At 53.8% G+C, this 22,105-nt stretch overlaps 1 protein-coding gene across 1 annotated transcript in view; it reads right to left on the reverse strand.

Moving 5' to 3' along the window:
- HCK (HCK proto-oncogene, Src family tyrosine kinase) overlaps nt 1–22,105 on the reverse strand; it is a 41,243-nt gene that overhangs the window by 5,898 nt on the left and 13,240 nt on the right. The window contains exons 3-11 of the mRNA XM_008256153.4: nt 19,594–19,636; nt 18,779–18,878; nt 17,931–18,029; nt 15,060–15,163; nt 12,550–12,699; nt 12,073–12,225; nt 10,778–10,957; nt 8,205–8,281; nt 773–926 (exon numbers count right to left, since the gene is read on the reverse strand). Coding sequence (XP_008254375.1) covers nt 773–926; nt 8,205–8,281; nt 10,778–10,957; nt 12,073–12,225; nt 12,550–12,699; nt 15,060–15,163; nt 17,931–18,029; nt 18,779–18,878; nt 19,594–19,636 — 1,060 coding nt within the window. The remainder of the gene's footprint in view (nt 1–772; nt 927–8,204; nt 8,282–10,777; nt 10,958–12,072; nt 12,226–12,549; nt 12,700–15,059; nt 15,164–17,930; nt 18,030–18,778; nt 18,879–19,593; nt 19,637–22,105) is intronic.

Genomic DNA, 22,105 nt, shown 5'->3' on the forward strand with positions numbered 1-22,105 from the left:
CCACTATAAACTTTCTTCTGTATATATTTGTGTGCTTCTAAATTAAAAAATTTGAGAGAGAGAGCGTGTGCATTTCCGTCCACTGGTTCCCTTCCCAAGTCTGGGCCAGGTCAAAGCCAGGAGCCAGATGCCCAGCCCAGGTCACTCTTGTGAGTGGCAGGAGCCCAGCCACTTGAGCCGCCACTGGCTGCCTCCCAAGGCATGCAGTAGGGAGCAGGAATCAGGAGCAGTGAGGACCCAGACCTGCACTCCAGTGCGGGACAGGCGTATCCTGAAGGGTGGCTTAACTGCTAGGCCAGATGCTTGCTTCTGTCTGTTTTTGAATTCCAAATAAATGGAACCATTCAACATCTATGCTTTTCTGTCCAGCTTCTTTCATTGGGATATTGTGCTGCGAGAGTCACCATTCCGTGCAGACTCGTGCTGGGCTGTGCTTTCTCGCTGCTGTGTGATATGATATTGTGTGAACAGATCACAGCTTACCTCCATCTTACCGTTTGTGGACGTTTTGAGTCCCCCCAGTTTTTGCCTGTTACACACAAAGTTGCTCCACCTTCATTTCAGTGGTACTCGCCTAAGTCTTAAAGCCATCGACGCTTCTCTACCTGGTCTCAGATTTCCCGCTCATTCGGAAGTCTCGGGTGCCATTCAGCAGGACTCCGCCAAGCTTGGTGCTGGACAGACCTTCCCCTTTCCCCAGTCCCTCTCACAGGTGTTGGTTTTCCGCGCTCACAGCCCCCTGGGCACGCTGGCCTGCAGCGGTGTTCCCTACCTTCCCGAGCCGTGTACTCCGTGTCCTCGATGACCCGTGCCAGGCCGAAGTCAGCAATCTTACACACCAGTGATGCAGACACCAGGATGTTGGCAGCTCGGAGGTCTCGGTGGATGTAGTTCCTCTGCTCGATGTAGGCCATGCCTTCTGCAATCTGCACCCGAAACAGAGGCGCCCTCCTCCTCAGACCTGGCCCAGCCCCAGCCTGGCATTTCTCTGTCTCTCACCTAGGTCAGGGGGGTCCGCAAGGCCTGGATCACTCTGGGGGCCTCTCAGGGTTCCAGAACTTCCAGAAGGCACTTTGAAATGTTCTCAGGGAAAAAGCAACAGAAACAGAAACCTTCACACACGCACACACACACACACCCCACACCAGCATACTGTGAAGAGCTTTTATCCCCAGTCTTCTTTCTCAGGACAACCTAGGCTCATGCCATCCTCTGCTGTATCTCTTTACATTTTCTTCATCCTTAAGTCTGGGCAGGAAAAATTCGTTTACTCATTCAACAAAAGCAAGATGTGTTCCCTGGACAGGTGGTGAGCCAGGGAAAGCCCTTACAGGTAGCAGTAAGTTCTAGAAAGAGAAGACAGAGCAGATGACAGTACACGAAGTGTTTAGGGCTATTTGGGTGGTCAGGGAAGGGCTGCTCTGAGAAGGTAAAGTTTTCTGAGTCTGCTGTATGTACTGCTTCCCATGTTGGAGCCTTCACTCCCTTTTAATTATATCTATGATTATTACCAAACACTCAGTCCTATTTGTATGATCACTTTAACACAATCCTGTCCATATGATCACTGTATCACTTAAAATGCTATTTTTAACTGCCCAGCTGAAGGAGATTTGAGGTCCCATGGCAAGGTTTTAAGCTGTGCCTATAAAAGTAAGTCTGTAGGAATAAATGCAGAACTATACTGCTTTACAGTTGCAAACCTCATAAATTTCACAATTACTACTTTAGGAACATGGTGATTCTTCCCACCGTGCCCGCCCTCCCACCCACACTCCCACCCCTCTTCCTCCTCCCTCTCGTATTCTCACTCTTATTTTTTACTAAGACCTATTTTCTTTTTTTAAAGATTTATTTATTTATTTGAAAGAGTTACACAGGGAGAGGAGAGGCAGAGAGAGAGAGAGAGAGAGAGGTCTTCCATCCGATGGTTCACTCCCCAATTGGCCACAATGGCCAGAGCTGCACTGATCTGAAGCCAGGGGTGCAGGGGCCCAAGAACTTGAGCCATCTTCCACTGCTTTCCCAGGCCACAGCAGAAAGCTGGATCAGAAGTGGGATAGCCAAGTCTCGAACCGGTGCCCATATGGGATGCCGGCACTTTAGGCCAGGGTGTTAACCCACTGCGCCACAGTGCTGGCCTTTTCTTCTTTTTTTTTAAATAAAGATTTATTTATTTATTTATTTGAAAGTCAGTTACACAGAAAGAGAAGGAGAGGCAGAGAGAGAGAGAGAGAGAGAGAGAGAGAGAGTTCTTCCATCCGCTGGTTCACTCCCTAGTTGGCCACAATGGTTGGAACTCCACTGATCCGAAGCCAGGAGCCAGAAGTTTCTTCCAGGTCTCCCATGTGGGTGCAGGGGCCCAAGGACTTGGGACATCTTCTGCTTTTCCAGACCACAGCAGAGAGCCAGATTGGAAGTGGAGCAGCTGGGACAAGAACCGGTGCCCATTATGGGATGCCAGCATTGCAGGCTGCAGCTTTACATGCTACGCCACAGCGCTGGCCCCTAAGATCTATTTTCAATTAACTTTATACACATATGATTATGAGAGTTAATTAGTAAAACTTGTTCTCAAAGAATTACTTCATTTTAGAATAATAAGTGGAGTATATTCTTATGTCTCATGAGTTATAGTCATGTCTAAGTTCTCACAAAAGATATATCATTCTTGGGTTCATCTTTAAAGATAATTAAGTTTCTCAAAAAATGCTATTAAAAAAAGCAAAATTAACTTCAAGATGCAATGACTTTGAACAGTCCTTGTCTGGACTGTTGAGGAATAGTTTTGTTTTTTTCTTTTTCTTTCACATACAAAGTATTAAACTCTTTACCTAGAATAGAGTTAACCTTCTGTGTATAAAGTTAGCTGAGGGGCTGGTGCCATGGCATAGGGAGTAAAGTTGCTGCCTGCTCTCATATGGATGCCAGTTTGAGACCCGGCTGCTCCACTTTTGATCCATCTCCCTGCTATGGCCTGGGAAAGCAGAAGAAGATGGCCCAAGTCCTTGGGCCCCTGCACCCCTGTGGGAGACCTGGAAGAAGCTCCTGGCTCCTGGCTTCTGATAGGCCCAGCGCCTGCCATTGCAGCCATCTGGGGAGTGAACCAGCAGATGGAAGACCTCTCTCTCTCTCTAACTCTGCCTTTCCAATAAATAAGTAAATCTTTAAAGTTAATTGAAAATAGATCTTAGTAAAAAATAAGACTGGGAATAGGCGAGGGAGGAGGAAGAGAGATGGGAGGGTGGGTACAGTGGGAAGAATTACTGTGTTCCTAAAGTTGTATTTATGAAATGTATGCAAATAAATAAATCTTTAAAAAGGTGAAATTTCAGCAAAGTTTGGAATGATGATTATAGCAAGTATGTTAAAAAAAAAAAAAAAAGGCAGGGAGGATGTCAGGAGCCAATGCCCAGGAGTAGGAATGAGCCCAGGAGCTCGCGAGACAGCCCAGAGGCCAGGGTGGCTGAGCGGAAGATGGGGAGAGCTGGTTGAGGGAGGCCATGAGTTACAAGCAACCTCATAGGCAGGGACAGGAGGCTGGATTTTATTTTGAATATAATGGAAAGATATGTGGGATCTTCAGTGAGTACGTGGAAAATGCGTGTTATGAACCACTATGTGTGGATTTCAAATGCTTGCACCAAAGTACACTTACTTTTTAACTCCGTGTGCACTAAGGTTTTGGAGCACCCTCATGTTAGATGACTGAGTAGCCGTCTGCTGCGGTGGTGGTTCTCACTGTGAGGGCCTGGGAGCCTCTGATGGCAACAGTCGGGTGTGTGTCTTAGAGACAGCTTTACTTAGATGAGTCTGAGCTAAGGAGGTTCAGGATGAACCCTCGGATTCCCAGAAAGCACTTCTTAGAGTCTGCAAACTCCTCTGGGCCCTCTGAGGCCGAAATTGTCAGATCTCGGTCTCACACAGGAGAGGACGCTGGTTCCTGACCACACCACCAAGAAGATTCTGGATGTCACACTCGAACCGTCTCTAGATTCCTGCCTCTAGAATCCCACGTGATGGAGGACGGTAGCTGGGCCCAAGCTGAGGATGATTTAGGAGGGGTCGGGGTTCTTCTGATCAGACCAGACCTTAGCAGCTGGCTCTGGGTGTGAGGCATGGTGCATTTGCAGGGAGTGGACAGCAGGGGGCATCCAAGGCCATTGGAACTGAGATCCAGACTTTTGAACATAAACTTCAAAGACTGATTTTATTTGGGGGGTTAGAGGGAATGGAGCGCCTACTGGGGGGAGCGGAGGAAGGTGAGACAGTGTCTTGGTCTGAGGAGTGTGGGGAGTTTACAAGGAGTCCTTAGATGAACAGTTAGCAAAAGTTATTAAGTGCACGGCAGGTACAGCAGCTTATCGTGAGCTGACACTAAGGGGAGGTGACTTTGCTCTCAGCCCTATTTCACACATGAGAAAACTGAAATCAAACAAACACTTGACCCCTGAGTGCACAGCTTGCAGGTTGCAGGGCCGGGTCTGGAACTCCAACAGCCCTACTCAGGGTCCACACACCTATCTTCTACTCCTTCAGACCTTCGGGACTTGTATTTCTTATGGAGTGGGCATGCGGGCAGTTTTATTTTTATCACCCACTGGCGCTCCACGGGAGAGGTGCAACTGAGAGGCTGTAGAGGGTGATGGTTAAATGGCTCTGGAGTTGGACTGACTCAGCTTGAACCCCATATCTCTGGGACCTCAAGCAAGCTACTGCACCCCTCTGTGCCCTCTCTTGTCTTCTCTGTAAAGTGGGACAACTGTAGCACCTGCCTCCACGGGCTCCTGCAAAGAGAAATCCTCTAAGCCTACACCAAGGACATGGCATACACTTCAGTGGTGCCTCTCTGCTCCCAGTTCAAGAAAGTGGCACACAGAGAGCTTAAGCTACTGCTTGATGCTACACAGGGAGAGCTGGGATCAAAACCAAAACTCTGTGTGACTGCTAAGTCCATGTGCTTGCAGAGAGTGCTTCTCAAGGACTTGGTTTGTGAATGGATAATGGACAGGTTTACTGAACTCAGGACTGGCCTAAGAATGGGGGGTTGATAAGGTGTCCACCACGTGGGTGCCAGGAAGTCAAGCACTGGAGCTTGGATTTGTTTCCAAGAGCATCAGAACATCGCAGCATCCGAGCTGGAAGGACTTGTAGGGACATTCCAGGCCAGGGCTTTTCCAACTGAAGCCTTCTGATGCCTCAAGGTGGGGCAGGGTGTGTGGGGCAGTGCTGTGGCGCAGTGGGTCAAGCCACTGCCAGTGATGCCCACACCCCACAAGTCTGCCAGTTCAAGTCCCAGCTGCTCCACTTCCCATCCAGCTCCCTGCTGCTAATGCGCCTGGGGAAGCAGCTGGCCTGGCCCAGCCCTGACTGTTGCAGCCATTTGGTGCGTGAACCAGCAGATGGAAGATTCTGTGTGTGTGTGTGTGTGTGTGCGTGTCTCCTTCACTTTTGTAAATACCTTTCAGATAAATACATAAATTTTAAAATTTGGGGGTAGAGAGACAAAGAAAGACCACATACGAGGCTGCTGTGTCCTCTTCAAACAGAGCAGCTGTAGTGATCTATATTTTTATACATTTAGCTACGATATACAATTTCCTTTGACCAACAGAGTTGTCACTAAACAAAGTTTTCAAGTTTGGAAATCTCAGGCATGGTCCAGTCCCCTCCTTTGATGAATGGGGAGACTGAGACTCAGAATAGGTCCAGGTCTAAGAGCGACAGGGCTGGGGCACCCCCACCCCCCACTGCACTCGTCTGCCTCTCTAGGACTGGAGGTGGGACCCAGTCCCTGGGCTCAGAGTCAACCTCTGCTTCTGGCTGTACCGAGGCCCAGAACCTCTTTCCCCCCTCGGGTTTGTCTCCCCGTATGGGAGATGGGAGCGTGGTCTTGTCCCAGAGCACGGCCCTGCCCAGCAAGGCTGCTGCCAGACCAGCGGCTGGAATTCAGCAGCAAGCCAGAGCACCGGGCCAGACGACAGGGTCCCCTGGACTGGAGACGCCAGGCCTTGGTTTCCGCTTGCCCCGGCATGCCAGGCTCTGAAAGCAGAGCCTTTTGTTACCCACTGTCAGCAGTCTCTGGGCCTCTGGGATTTGCATATTGAAAGGAACTCTGCCCACCACAGCTCTGGAGGCCCAGCCTCAGGCCCCCCAGCCGCAGGTGTCCCTTGCTCTCATCAGGCTGCAAACCGTTACTCCTTCATCCATGTCCCACTCTAGGCCCAGCTGACCAGGACTGTTGGATGCGTGCACGGGCTGTGCCTTCTGCGTGGAACACCCTTCTCATTCCTCCTCATCTGCTGAATTCTACTCATCCTTCAGGGCTCAGCCCAGGGGCTACCTCTTCTGGGAAGCCTTCTCTGATTGCTCCTGGACCAGGATAAAAGTTCCAGCTGTCGGCCGGTGCCACAGTTCACTAGGCTAATCCTCTGCCTGCGGCGCCAGCACCCCGGGTTCTAGTCCCGGTTGGGGCACCGGTTCTGTCCTGGTTGTTCCTCTTCCAGTCCAGCTCTATGTTGTGACCCAGGAAGGCAGTGGAGGATGGCCCAAGTGCTTGGGCCCTGCACCCGCATGGGAGACCAGGAGGAAGCACCTGGCTCCTGGCTTCAGATCAGCGCAGCACGCCAGCCATAGTGGCCATTTGTGGGGTGAGCCAACGGAAGGAAAACCTTTCTCTCTGTCTCTCTCTTTCTCTCTCTCTCACTGTCTAACTGCCTGTCAAAAAAAAAAAAAAAAAAAAAAAGTCCCAGCTGTGCACTCCCAGAAACACCCCTGTCCTCCCTGTTTTCATACAAATAGGAGAGATACTCAGGAAGACAAAAGTGGAAAACAGGCTGAGTGAGGAGCTGCAGGCAATGAGTGGGAAATGGGAAGAAAATGGGTTTGAAAGAAGCATTTCTGTGACTTCTGTTCTATGTTCTTCAGAGGTTTCTGTATTCTTTTAAAACCAATATTTTCATCTTGAAAGAGAGAGAAAGAGTGAGCAAGCCAGAGAGAGAGAGAGAAACAGAGAGAAAGAGAGAGAGGTCTTTGTCCCCTGGTTCACTCCCCACAGGCCTGCAACAGCTGGGGCTGGGCCCGAGCAAAGCCGGAAGCCCAGAACTCCATCTGGTCTCCCACAGGGGTGCAGGGGCCCAGGCACTTGAGCCTCCATCTGCTGCCTCCATGATGCGTTAGCAGGAACTTGGATTGGAAGCAGAGCAACTGGGACTTGACCTGCTAATCCCATGGGGATGTGGGCATCCCAAGTGGCGGCTTAGCCTGCCACACAGAATGCCTACCCCTCTTCTGACTCTGAGCCCAGGCCGCCTGGGTCCCGGCAGACTGTCTAAGAGACTCCGGTGTTTAACACCTGTCTGTCCACCAGGACAGTCACTTCCATGACAGCAATGTTTCCCACTTCATACATGGCTGTATTCCCTGTCATTAGTGCAGCAATTTATAGGCTCACTAGCCCTGTGTCCCCACCTGTACTTAGCTCTATACCTCAATTTCCTAGTTTGTAAAATGGGGTCATGATTACCTGGCTATGGCCAGGCTGTAATATTGGGTGAAATGAACCACCTGACTGGGTGTGACCACATGACTTGCTTTGGCCAAAAGGACACCGGCTAGCAGGACGCAGGCTGAGACTTAGGCCTGCTCTTCTTGAAATCTCATCACTATGCTCTAAAGTCTGTTTGGTCAGGCTACTTTTTTCCTCATTTTATTTGTATGCTTCCATTCACTGGTTCACTTCCCAACTGCCTCCAACAGCCTAGGCTGGGCTAGATCGAAGCCAGGAGCCCAGAATTCAGCCTGGGCCTCCCCTGTGGGTGTCAGCAACCCAGTTACTTGGGCATCATGTGCTGCCCCCTAGAGTGTACAACAGGAAGCTGGAATTGGGAAAGGAGCCAGGACTTGAACCCCGGCATTCTGATACGGATGCGGCCACCTTAACTGCTGGGCCAACCGCCCGCCCTTGGTTGGATACCTGCGTGGTGAGAGGCTACGTGGACAGATACCCAGAGGGTGACAGGTCATCTGGGACACTCCAGTGAGGACTGAACAAGTTGGTACCTACAGGGTTTGTGCAAAGGTGTGCGTTCACACTGGGCTCCCCGTGAGCATTGCTAGTGTTACAGTACGAGGTCCATCCCTGCCTCTGGGCTTCGGAACAGAAGGCCTGTGCCCCTCCCCCCGGCTTCCTCATCGGCTCTCACCTGGGCTGCAAAGTCAATGAGCTTCGGCAAGGGCTGCTGGCTGCCGTCTTCACTCTTCAGGAAGTCCAGCAGGCTTCCTGCAGGGGAAGGGGGGAGGATTACTACTTTTTTTTTTTTTTTGAAGAGGAAGAAGAAAGATTTTATTTATTTGAAAGGTAGAGTGACAGAGAGAAGGAGAGAGGGAGAGGGAGAGGGAGAGGGAGAGGGAGAGGGAGAGAGAGAGAGAGAGAGGAGAATCTTTCACCCATTAGTTCACTCCCTGAATGGCTGCGACAGCCAGGGCTGAGCCACTGAAGCCAGGAGCTGGGAACTCCACTTGGGTTTCCCCGGTGGGTGACAGGGTCTCAGCTCCTTGCCCCATCACCTGCTGCCCCCTGGGGTCTGTCAGCGGGAAGTTGGGCCAGAAGCAGAGTAGCTGGGACTCGATCCAGGCCTCTGATACGGGATGTCGCCAGCAGCAGCTCAGTCCACTGCATCACCACACCAGGCGCACATTCCTGCTCTTACTGCTTCAGTATGTGGTTAAAGTTTTCCGTAGCAACAGGTTTAATGAAAAGGTCTGTTAGGACTGGCCTTTGGCACAGCAGTTAAAACCCTGACCGGGACTTCTGCATTCTACATGGGAGTGTGGGTTCGAGTCCCAGCTCTGCTCCTCATTCCAGCTTCCTGCTAATGTGCAAGCTGGGAGGCAGAAGGTAAGGCTCAGATACTTGGGTCCTGGCTGCCCACATGGGAGACCCGAACTGAGAGAGAGAGAGAGAGAGAGAGAGAGAGAGAGAGAGATGGATTTTCCATCTGCTGGTTCACTCCCCAGATGGCTGCAACAACCAGAGCTGGGCCGATTTGAAGCCAGGAGCCAGGAGCTTCTTCCAGGTCTCCCGTGTGGGTGCAGGGGCCCAGGTAGTTGGGCCATCTTCCACTGCTTTCCCAGGTGCATCAACATTAGCAGAGAGCTGAACTAGAAGAGAAGCAGCCAGGACACAAACTGGCACCCAAATGTGATGCCTATGCTGCAGGCCAGGGCTTTAACCTGCTGAGCCATAGCACCAGCCCCTTGAGGGTCTTTATTTAAAATGAGTTTTTGGTCACCAGAGGGGTTTTTTGATGGAACAGCCTGTGAGCCTGAGGACCGGAGCCATGGCTTTAGAAGGCTGACAAAATTGTATACCGTTGGGGTAAAGCTGCTGCCTGCAATGCTGGCATCACATATGGGTGCCGGTTCGAGTCCTGGCTGCTGTGACCTAGGAAAGCAGTAGAAGATGGCTGCACTCACATAGGAGACCTGGAGGAAGATCCTGGCTCCTGGCTTCGGATCTGTGCAGCTCCGGCCGTTGCGGCCAATTGGGGAGTGAACCAGCGGATAGAAGGCCTCTCTCTCTGTCTCTCTCTTTCTCTCTGCCTCTCCTTCTCTCTCTGTGTAACTCTGACTTTGAAATAAATCTTTAAAAAAATTGTATGCTGTTGGCTCTCCTAAACTACAGATGGAAAATAGTTTTAAGGGGCCAGTGCTGTGGCCCTTGAAGCTGCCTGCAGTGCCAGCACCCCATATGGAAACCGGTTCTAGTTCCAGCTGCTCCATTTTCAATCCAGCTCTCTGCTGTGGCCTAGGAAAGCAGCAGAAGATGACTCAAGTCCCTGGGCCCCTGCACCCACGTGGGAGACCCAGAAGAAACTCCTGGCTTCTGGCTTCGGATCTGGCCATTGCGGTCATCTGAGGAGTGAACCAGCATATGCAAGACTCTCTCCCCCGCCCCCACCCCGTAACTCTTTCACATAAATAAAACAAATCTTTAAAAAGAAAATTGTTTTAAAAGCTGCATCTGTACTGAACACGTACAGACTTTTCTCCTTGTCGTAATTCCCTAACCAACCCGGGGTAGCAACTGTTCACCTAGATAGCATGTCCATTGTGTTAGGCATTACAGGTCATCCAGAGGTGGCTCAAGTGTGCAGAGGGATGTGTGTGAGTCATGAGCAGGTGGATCCCACATCCTTGTGTGTGCGGGACGTGAGTCCCTGAGGGTTTTGGTCTCTACCAGGGGTGTCCCTAGTGTTCTAAACACAGGGCGGCTGCATTTGGAAGGTGCAGAAAAGCTTTGAGATTTCAGATCACACTAAATGAGGCTGTGTGAGATGTTTCTGTTTATCTGAAAATGGGCAGGAGTTGAAAACAGTGGTGAACGTGGAGGGGGCTCCTAAAACCACCCCTGGGCCAGGCTGAATTGTGGCGAGGGCGCGGTGGCCTGGACCTGCTGCCTCAGCGACTTTCCCAGAGCACTGGTGCACCCAGGGATGGTGGCCGCGGAGGAAGAGAGTCACCCCGGCCACGAAAGCACCCATGGCCCCGGGGAGCAGCCTGGAGGCCTCTCCCCTCATCTTCCAGAGGGACCCCTTCCCCTGGGGCCCCAGTACTCCCTGCCCCTCAGGGCCGATGGCCTGATTTCACTCCATGCTGCAGAGTCAAATGCTCACTGAGTCCTCGTCAGAAAAGCCTCCAGCCACGCTGGGGGCATCTCAAAGGCACCTCGGCCTGCAGCGGGCCAGCCCCCAGCCCCAGCCCCCGGCCCCAGCACCTTTGGCCATGAACTCCGTGATGATGTAGATGGGCTCCTGGGTGACCACCGCGTGCAGCCTCACCAGCTTGTCATGCTGCAGAGTTTTCATCAGGTTGGCCTCCGCCAGGAAGGCCTCCACCGACATGCTCCCCGGCTTCATGGTCTTCACTGCCACCTTGGTGTGCTTGTTGTAGGTGGCTGGAGGGGGCAGGGAGCAGGTAAAGGGGGTCAGAGCCCAGTGGTCCCCTCCCACAGCCCTGGAAGGCCCTGCTGCAGACCCGCCTCCTCCAGGAAGCCTTCCTTGCCCACCTCAGCCTTAGAGAGGGAAGGGCGGATGGGCTTTGGCTTGGACAGATGTGGTTGGAAGGCTGGTTCACAACTTCCTAGCTGCGCACACTTTATCTACACAGTGGAGATGATAAGCGCTCCCTGTGAGGGGCTGTTGCCAGATCTAAAAATGACCTCAAAACACCACTTAAGTCACCCCTCCCCTCACTTTGATCTTGCAAGGGTGAGGTAGGTAGATGAAGAGGTGGAAAAGCAGGCAAAGCCAGGCCTTGTCGGACCTTACGGGGCACAATGAGTCTGGCATTATGTCAAGAGCAGTGTGAAGATCAAGGTGGCTGCAGCTTGGCTAAGCCCCACCTGCTGCAGGCACTCGAGGAGTGAGCCAACGCATGGGAGAGCTCTCTCAATGTCAAGGCATGAGTTTCAAGCTTACTTTATGAGGCCAAACTGTGTGTCCCTGGAAGCAATGTCTTCATTCCCATATGGGCCCAGTGGAGTATTAACCCAGAGGGGAGCCCCAGGCCCAAACCAGCCACTGTGTCTGTCCCACAACCCTGGGAAGCAGACACTGCTGTTCCCAAGAGATTAGGGGACAGACAGTGGGTGTGTTACAGTGCCTTCCTGGTGCCCACAATGTCCTAGCACAGTGCTGGCCCGTGGCAGGGGCTCGGAGGAGCTTGTCCACCAGCTGCCAGCGTTGAGCTTACCCGGAGGCCTCCAAGCCGTTGTTCCCCACTCTGTATTTGCATCATCCCCAGAGGCCTCTGGTTAGCTGCACCCCCAGCGGGTGGACGGTTCCAACGCCGTGTGCGGGACAGGATTCCTCATCTGGGACTCCAGCTTCCCAGAGGAGGATCTGACCCCAGCTGGGCTGACCTCAAAGGCCAATCAGGGTCTACACTGGGTGGTTTGCTATTGGATGCCTCCGTGGCTAGGCTCAGATGGCCCCTTCTGCCCTGCGCAGCCTTCCACAGTACCACAGCCCCTCCCTCCCCTCCCCTCCCGCTCTGGCCCTGGGTCCTTACCCATCCAGACCTCCCCAAACTGCCCAGCTCCAAGCTTCTTCTCCAGCTTGAGGGAGTCCCGTGGGATTTCCCAGGCGTCTTTCTCCCATGGCTTCTGTGGCTTTGCGGCCACGCAGGGCACTGACAGCTGCTGGCAGAGCCCGTCTCTCTGCTCTGCAACAGAGTCCCCGGTCAGCTACGGGCAGAGAGCTCCGAGCCAGGCAGGGCCCCCCTCCCCCCCGCCGAGGCTGCCCAGTCTGGTCCCCCACATCTGTCACCGTTCCCTGACTGCCACCATCAGGGCCAGTTCCAAGAGAGCAGAGCATCACGGGAGGCGGCCTCTGCCTCTGGCTGCCTCCCCACTCCCTTCCGGAGAAGCCAAAGTGACTCTTCATTCAGGGAGGGTTGGGAAGAGCTCAGCAGGCCTCGTGGCCGCGGGGCGCCGGGATCCCCGAGAGCCAGGCCCACAGTGTGGGGATGTGGCTGGGCCGCACTCACTCTGGTAGTGGGCCACCAGCTCCTGCAGGGTGCCGAAGGTGCTCCGCGGGGAGACGTAGAAGCCCCCGCTGTCCAGGGTGCGGATCTTGTAGTGCTTCACTGTGTCCCCTTGCTGCGGGTCGTAGTCTCGCACGGACAAGGAGTAGCTCCCTGCAGCGGACCGGGAGAAGCCCTTCAGAGTGGCACCTGAGAGGCCTGCCGTCTCGCCTGAGCTCGACACCCTCCCCCAACACCCCGGGCGGCCACAGCCGCCGCCATCTGGGCACCCGGGCAAGAGCGCAGGAATCTAGGAGTGGCTGAGGAGTCGGGCTCTTGGGTCCTAATGTGGGTCCACCTGTGAGATTCCGGGCATGTGACTAAGTCCCTTCTCTGCCCAGTTTCCTCATCTGTGAAGTGGGAGTAGGTATTATCACGCCTCCACACCCGTCACACTGCCCGATCATCAAAGAGGTAATGGAAGGAATGGAAGGTAGTTGGGACATAGCTTCTAGGCAACTGTTAGCTATCATCATCATCTTTTTCATTATTATTATGAACATCATCATCTACCACCTATTGATCCATCATCTGTCTATCATCTATCATCATCATCTACCTAAGAGACAGCCAGGATACCACACAAGTTAGGTAAAAAGTCAGACTATTCAGAAACAAATAGACACATAAGCAACAACAAATCCAATCCAGTTACTGAAATGTGGATGTGCTGTGGCCAGCTGCATAACAGTCCTCCAAGGCCGTTCCGTGCCCTAACCCACGGAACTGAGACTGTGTTAGCTCCCGTGGTCAAGGGGACTGTGAGATGGGATGAAGGATCTGGAGGTGGGAGCCTATCCTGAACCTAACCTTTATTGGAAGGAGCAAGGTCAAAGTTAGAGATAGCACATATGAAGCCGGAGACAAGGGTTGTGGGAGTAACCGGAAGGGGGCACAAGCCAAGGTGTGCAGGTGGCCTCTGGGGGCTGCAAAGACAAAGGATGGATTCTCTCCCGAAGCCTCCAGAGGGAAGCAGCCCTGCCGACTCCTTGACTTGAGCCTGTGAGGTCAGGCCGCTGAGCTCTGCCGCTGTAAAATCACAGACATACGCTGTCTGACTCCATTGAGCCAGTGGTGACAGCAACCCAGTGCACTTGCTACCACCCAGACAGCAGCACACGAATCTGTCCACCCGGGACCACGGCCGTGTGTCCTCGGGCGAGTTACTAGCCTCTGTCCCTCAGTTTCGGCCACTGTACCAGCAGATGTCCCTGGCTTTGGGAGAGGTTTAAATTGTTGAATGAGTACGGTGCCAGGCACGGTCCTGAGCACCCTGCACAAATGAACAATGCATGAATAGCATTAATATTTATCATAATGAATTATAATTGTAGGAAATAGGTTGCTTCTATACAATGACTTTCCGCATGAAGTAGAGGCTTTAGAATGTAACTACCCTCATTTTCTAGACGAGGGAACCGAGGGGCAGAGAGGTGAGTAGTTCACCTATAGCCCAGGCAGCTGGCTCCAGGGCCCCCTTTGCCACTGAGCCCTGGTCCAGGAGAGGCTGATGCAGCCGATGCTGGGTGGGGGTGAGGCAGAATCCGGGAAGCAGCAGGATGGCATGCAGGGACCTGACGCAACAGCGAGTGCTGTGAAACCGGCCACACCTGCCACCACGGAGGGCCACGGAGGTGAACCAGGGCCCCTCCCGCCCTACAGGGCTGCAGTGGTTTCTCCATCCCAGTGTCCAGGCTGCCCCAGTGCTGGGCTGCGCATGGCTTCCCCTTTTTGTCTCATTTCTTTTCCCCGGGGCTTGTTGGGTGGGAGGAAGTAAAGGCTGAGCATTCGCCGACCTGCGACACTCGCTGTGAGTGGCATCATCCTGGCCACACGCAGGCTTTGCCAGATCGGAAGGCTGGGGTCCAAAGAGGCCTCTAGTCAACCTCCCCCAGACCGTGCGCTTCAAGGTGCCGGGAGGTCAGACTTTGTACAACATCCCTGATTTGTCTGCATCCAAACATCTCGGTATGGGGCACTCTGCCTGTGAGGTCAGAAGCCCACTGATGCCCACCGCTCGGTACAGCAGGCCTCAGCCGACACCCGGGTGCACTGTGCTCTTCTCGGGCCCTGCTCTTGCCTCCCGTGCAGCCACCCAGCATGAAGCCACCTGGGAGTTCCAGGAAGCGTCCCCTGGCAGCCAAGTTTCCAGAAGCCTCCCAGGAACGCTTTAGGCAGAGTCCCAGAGACTGGGCTGGCGTGGGTCTCCTCCTGCAGCCTCACCCCGCCCCGTGTCCTCAGGGAGGGAGGGAGGAAGCAGGCGGCCGGACAAGAGCTATGGTGATGGGTCTTTTTGAAAAACACAAGCAGTCCAGGGACTGCTTCCGTTAACCAGAACAGCTACAGGAGCTGGGAAGAGCCATGCCAGGCACAGAATGTCAGGGCGGTGAGAGCAGGAGCCTGCTGGAGTTGTTAGCCTTCTCTGGGTGGGAGGGGGTGGGAGGGGGCAGGAGGAGGCGGGAGGGTGCTGTCACCTTTGGTGGTCTCACTGTCTCGGATCATGAAGGAGCCCAGCATGTTACCGGCAGCCAGGAGGTGGCGCTCTGCATCTTTGCGGCTGATGCCCTTGAAGAACCACCTGGGGGCAAGCACAGGCATTAACTTGGGGTGCCAAGGGCTGGGCAGCTGGCACGGGGCACTGGGGGCCCGGCTTCCCGAGGCATCACTTAACTCCGAGTGACTGGGGAAGACAGCCACTCTTTACATATTGAAACAGATGTTGTAGCAGAGGCACATCCAGTTGGCTGAAACTGAAGCCTACACAGATTGAGGGGCAGGGCTCTTCTTAAGACGAACAGCACAGCATTACGATGGCAGGGTGCCGCTCAGGGTGAGCAGTAGGGAGACAGACAGGAAGAGATGGAGGTCTCAACACGTGGCCATAAACCTGCTGCCAATTTCACAAGCACATGAATGGCCAGAAGGCTCCATGTCAGGGCCTTGGGGGTCCCTGGGAGTGCAGGCCTGGGCTCCGTTAGCCTCACGATCGATCCCCTGCACACACAAAGACTCAAAGAAAAAGTCGGCATGAATTTCAGCTAAAATGCAAGATTGCGAAGAAGTTTAACCTTGGGAGCGAGGGTGGTGGACATTTGGTGCAGCTGTGAGGTCACTGCCTAGGTGACCTCAGAGTGCCTGGTTCACGTCTCAGTTCCACTTCCAATCTGGCTTCTGGCCAGTGTGCGCCCTGGAAGGCAGAAGGTGACGGCTCAAGCAGCTGGCTATCTGCCCCCCATGGGGGAGACCAGGACTGAGTTCCAGGCTCCTGGTTTCTTCAGCTCCTGGCTGCTGCAGGCATTTGGGGAGTGAGTCAGCAGATGGAAGATCTCTCTCTCTCTCTCTCCTGCCTCTCTGTCTTCAAATAAAATGAAAAGAAATTAATACAAAAATAAAAATTATATATTCAAAAAATTAATAAAAAATGCTTGGACACTTTTTTTTTAAGATTTATTTATGTATCTGAAACTCAGAGTTACAGAGAGGCAGTGAGAGAGAGAGAGAGAGAGAGAGAGAGAGAATCTTCCATCTGCTGGGTCACTCCCCAACTGGCTGCAATGGCTGCAGCCGCGCTGATCTGAAGCCAGGAGCCAGGAGCTTCTTCCAGGTCTCCCATGCAGGTACAGGGGCCCAAGGGCTTGGGCCATCCTCCACTGCATTCCCAGGCCGTGGCAGAGAGCCAGGTTGGAAGTGGAGCAGCCGGGACTCGAACTGGCACCCATATGGGATGCCAGTGCTGCAGGTCGCGGCTTTGCTACACCATAGTGCCAGCCCCTCCTGGAAACTTTCGTTTGTTCTGTCTGGGTGTCTGTCCGCCTGCTGTGTGACTCTGAGCAAGTCGCTTGCTCTCCAGAGCACTTACTTCCTCTGTGATCAAACGGAGACAAACACAGCTACTATCCATCAAGATCTCATTAATCCACTCAACAACAGGGAATTGTCACCTTTGTTATTCCCGTTGTATAGAGAGGGAGCTGAGAACAGAGAGGACAAGTAACCTGCCTGGAGCCACACAGCTGGGAAGTCGTAGAGGCAGGATTCAAGTTTAGGTAGGCTAAGTTCGGAGCCCGAGCTCAACCGCGGGGCTGTGCTGCACACCTGCCACCCTTGGTTTCGTGTTGTCAGGTGATCCCTGCTCTGGTAAAGTAGTCCGCGGTGTGAAAGTACACAATACTACTTCGGAAAGTTTGTGGAGGGGGCTGCTCTGGCCTAGTGGAGATGCACAGTAGACTCCCATGTTCACGTCAGGCCCGAGTGCCTGGGTTTGACTCCTGGCACTGGCTCCTGACTCCAGCTTTCTGCTGACTGGATTCCGGGAGGCAGCGGCGAAGGCTCACGTATGTAGCCGGGTACCTGTTACGCACGTGGGAAACCTGGGTTCTGTTCTCAGCACCTGGCTTTGGCCTGGCCCTGTTAACCAGAGGATGGGAGCTTGCTCTCTGTCCCACTCTCTCCCACTCTCCCTCTATTTCCCTCAAATCAATCAATAACAATTTAAAAACTGAATTTAAAAATTTGTGGAAAGATGGAATTAAAATATAAACTTATTTTGGTGCAAAAAATTTGAAATCCATGCAATACATCTTTTCCATGAACTTTTTGAAGACCCCTCAGCTAGGAACAACTGTGCCCCTGGAAATCCCACCCCAGGAAGTAGATCATCTCACACGCCTAGCACAGGGAAGAAACAACGTGCACACAAGGAGCACGGGACCAGGAGTGGCTGACGCGGGGACCAGCACAGGGATGGACACTGCAGAAGGCAGAGGAAAAAGTGCAGTGTGGGAGAGCTGCACAGAGGTGCGAGGCAGCGGTGTGGACAGCGCCCACCACGTGTGCAAACTTGACCTTCTTGTACAAGTATACAGCACTTGGGGGCTCTAGAAACTGGTCGCTTCTGGGGAGGGGAAGTGGCCAGCTGGGGACAGGCTGGGAGGAAGACTTCCGCTCCTCAGCCTGTGTCCTTCCATGCCACTCCTATTTAGGAACACTTGCAAGTATTGTCTATTTCTTAGGGTGGGAGGCAGGGCGAGTCCATCCCACCCTGATCCCCGAGCTGTGTGTGCATCGTGAGGACTGACGTGTGCGTTTAGGTCAGCCGCTCCCAGGACGAGGGCCTGGGCCAGCGGCCTCTCCCGAGGACTCATTAGAAACACACCTTCTCAACCAGGCAGCAGCACTGGAAACCAGCGTCTTGACCAGCTCTCCAGTGACGCTGACGCCTGCTCCAGTTTGAGAACCACCCGTTGGGATAGGAAGAGTGCCCAGACAGTGTGTGCAAAGGTCCTGAGGCGGGAACAAGGCTGGCTTTGCTCACGCTTCTGGAAGGCAGGAAGTGCACTACTTACTCCTCCGTCTCCAGAGAGTTAACGCGGGCCACGTAGTTGCTCGGGATGTAGCCCTCTTCCTGGGTGGCCAGGGAACGAGCCTTCCACCACTCCCCAGACCTGAGGGACGGGAGGAAGAGACAGGGTCAGGGACCAAGGGCCCTCTCCAGTTCCATAGCCTGGGCCCAGAAAACCACCTATGCCCAGGAAGCCACTGGGTGAGGGGCAGGGCCAAGGCTTTCTCAGCCCCAGTGTGTGCCCACGACCAGGGGCAGGGTCTCAGCAGCAGCCCCATCTGCACACCAGAGGGTCTGCGGTCAAGCCCTGGCCCTGATCTCCCAGTCCCATCCTCCGTACTTGCAGCTCTGGCCCTACCAGCCAAACCCAAGGCAGGGCCCTGTGCCCGTGGGAGACCTGTGGTTCAGCTCAGCCCAGAGTAGGAGTGGGGTGAGGGGGCTCAAGGGCCAGGCATGGCTACTCCCATTCTTGGGCCCCAGTGCTCCTGGACACGAAACCCACGGATGGTGAGGGCTGTGGGAGACTGGAGGTGGCACACTCAGAGATCCCAGGGTGTCTGACTGCGCAGCCACTCTGGTAGCGCCCGGCTCGCAGGCGCACCTGCAGCGTGACCATGGAGCCCTCGGGAAGACATCCTGGGGACGTGCGTTCACTCTTCCTCCCTGCCTGGACGCACCCCTGGTACGCACACAGACCTTTCCTCCTCCAGTCTCACTGGGTTCTTGTTGGTCGTCAACACCCAGAGTAAGACAGCCGGTCCACCAGGTTCCCCACTGAAGTGCAAGAGGGAGTGTAGTGGAGCCCTGGGGGTGGCTGTGTCCTGGTGGTGGTGGTGGGGGGGTGGGACTCACTCCTCCAGGACCACGAGCTGGTCTCCCTTCTGGAAGCTGAGGTCTTCGCGGTGAATGGCCTCGTAGTCAAACAAGGCAACCACAATGATGTCCTCAGAACCTGGTGACAAGGGACACACATAGGATGGTGAGCCCACAGCACCCCGGTCCCTGGCACCCAGCTCGGGACCCACTGGTACACAGACACAGAAGGCTTCCCCACACTAGACATGAGGGTGGAATTGAGAGTTAACTGTGTGTTCTGTGTGCTTTTTTTTTTTTTTTTTTTTTTTTTTTTTTTTTTTTTGGACAGGCAGAGTGGACAGTGAGAGAGAGAGAGAGAGAGACAGAGAGAAAGGTCTTCCTTTTGCCATTCTTCCTTTTGCCATTGGTTCACCCTCCAATGGCCACTGCGGCCAGCGCATCACGCTGATCCGATGGCAGGAGCCAGGTGCTTTTCCTGGTCTCCCATGAGGTTCAGGGCCCAAGGACTTGGGCCATCCTCCACTGCACTCCCGGGCCATAGCAGAGAGCTGGCCTGGAAGAGGGGCAATTGGGACAGAATCCAGTGCCCTGACGGGGACTAGAACCCGGTGTGCCGGCGCCGCAAGGCAGAGGATTAGCCTGTTGAGCCACAGCACCGGCCCAAGAGTTAACTGTGTTTTGTTCATGTGACTAAACCGTGTTATAGGCACACAGTAGCCCGTGCAAAGCACGTTAGGGATAAATTAGGGGGGTCTTCGGGGTGGTTGTGACTGGGAGTTTGCCTCGGTCTCAGACCAAGAACTTGAGTGAACGCCCTGCAGCCGCATGGCTCCTGGGGCCTGGATACTCACCCTCTGCAAGTCCCGGGGGTTTGTCATGGCTGCTGCTGGACCCCTGCGGGGAAGAGAGGGGGCAGGGAGTGAACGTGGCCACGTGAGAGGCCGTGGAAGGTCTCTGTTGACTAGGAAGCCCAGGGGCATCTTACGCCGGTCCTGCACACCTCGGTGGGAGGTTCACAGAGGGCCGGGGACATGCCTGAGGCTGCCCAGCACAGTTAAAGAAAGAGCCAGCCCAAAGACCCACGCAGCTCTGATTGTGGTTGTTCCTTCCCCCTTTCCTCCCTCCCCACCTCCCCTCCTTCTCCCCTTCTTCCCTTCCTTTCTGGCACAGAGACAAAGAGAACTCCCACTCAGGGGTTCACTCCCCAAGTGCCTGCAACAGCTGGGAGCCAGGAACTCAGGCCAGGGCTCCCACGTGGGTGGCAGGAGCTCTGTTACCTGACTGTCACCACCGCCTGCCAGGATCCCCACTAGCAGGAAGCTGGAGTCAGGAGCCAGCGCTGAGGACTCGGAGGCGGAACGTGGGCTTCTTAGCTGGTGTCTGGACCCCCAAGCCAAACACCACCCCCACCCCCCACCCCCCGGGATCTGGCTTTCTTGAGGAGTGGCCTCTGCCTTTGGCCTTGGACATCCTGGGAGATGCTGGCTGGACCCTTTCCGTCGACACACAGTGAGAGGGTTGGGCCAGACCAGTGTTTTTAAGGTGTGTTTGAAGAAACTGTAGGTCCATGCACATGAGCCATGACTAAAGACTCCATCATGTACGTGAACCAAAATGTCATCCAAATGGGAGTGGCCATGTCAACAGTGGCGCTTGAAGTGGCTGCTGTAAAGGGGAGGCTGAGGCTCATTGCCATCACAGCTGTCCCCAGTGGCTCGCTGTTGGGTGAAGAAAGCACCTTATACAGAATGATACGTTCAACACATTTACATAAAACACGCATACACCTGCCCTAAATATTTTTCACGTGTAAATTTACGGAGAAAGGTTTGCAAGGGTCCACACCAGACTGACAACAGGTGATGCCTTTGGGGAGGGAAGCACCGGTCAATGGATACTGTAGCTTTAACTGTAATTGGAATTTTTTATTTAAAAATTATTTTCAAATAAATACGTCTTTAAAGAAATAAGAATTATTTCATTTTACTTGAAAGGGAGAGAGGAGAGAGAGTGTGAGAGCGATATCTTCCATCTGCTAGTTCACTCCTAAATACTTGCAACAGCCAGGTCTTGGCCAGGCTGAAGCCAAGAACCTAGAATTCCAGTTGCGTCTCCCATGACATTGCCATTGGTGGGTGGCAGGGACCCAAATAATTGAGCCATCAGCTGCTGCCTCCCAGGGTCTGGATTAGCAGCAAGCTGGAGTCAGGAGCTGGAGCCGGGAGTGGAATCCAGGTCCTCTGTGTGGGATGCAGACATCTTAGCTAGTGTCATAACCACTGGGCTAAAAGCTCACCCCTCTCAAACGGATTTGGTCTGGAATCCCTTTCTCTGAGGAGCACACAACTACATCACTTCAATCGGATGTTCAGAAAAAAAAACAGAAACAGGGAAGAAACCCCTGGTGACTAACCAGGGGACCTCTGAGAACCTGGGGTCCCCACCACAGAAAGGCCCAGGGCCACAGAGGTGAGTAGTGGAGCAGAGAGAGTGACTGCAGGTCCACAGGCTGCAGCCCACTCGGGACACCGCCCACTGGGACGGTCAGGAATCTCAGGCCGTCTTCCCAGAGGCCCAGTGTTAGACGGAGGAGGTGACCTTTCCCTTGTCCTCCAGAATTAGTCCTGTTTTAGGCATCAGACCTAGGAGAGAGCAGGAAGATCAGAGGCCAGAAGCCCAGGTCACGGGGGACACGGGGGCAGGGGGATTATTTTAGTTATTTGAAAGTCAGAGTGACAGAGAGAGAGATTGAGAGAGAGGAGAGAGAAGAGAAAGGAGAGAGAAAGAAAAGGAGAGAAAGAGAGAGAGGTCTTCTACCCATTGGTTCACTCCTCAAGTGGCCTCAGGGGCTAAGGCTGGGCCAGGCCAAAGCCAAGAGCCAGGAATCCCATCCGGGTCTCCCACATGGGTGGCAGGGGCCCAAATACTTGGGCCATCTTCCGCTGCCCTCCCAGGCGCCTCAGGAGGGGGCCAGATGGTCAGTGGAGCGTAGCAGGTGGCAGCTTTACCCATTTACTACTCTACAAAGCTGGCCCTAGTAAATCTTTAAAAAAAATAAAAACACAAAGAAATTTTACTAACATCGCTACATCTCATTTTCTGCTCTTGCCGTGCACCTGCTGCCAAGCTGATGTAGAGCGCACGGTGTGGTAGTCCACTGATGGCGTCTCCTTACTGTCGTTACTGCTCTCACTGCAGCTGCTGCTGTTCTCACTGTGATGCTGATGCTACCATTACCGCCGTTATTTCAGCTGTGGTTTCCACCTGTCTGGCCACTCTCTACGCTAAGCACCGCTTTTGCTACTGCCCCAGCTGGAGGCCTGTGATGTTCCCTGAGACCCAGTTGGTGGAGCCCAGGCAGAT

The sequence above is a fragment of the Oryctolagus cuniculus genome, chromosome 11 (genome assembly GCF_964237555.1).
Source record: "Oryctolagus cuniculus chromosome 11, mOryCun1.1, whole genome shotgun sequence".
NCBI classification, from domain to species: domain Eukaryota; kingdom Metazoa; phylum Chordata; class Mammalia; order Lagomorpha; family Leporidae; genus Oryctolagus; species Oryctolagus cuniculus.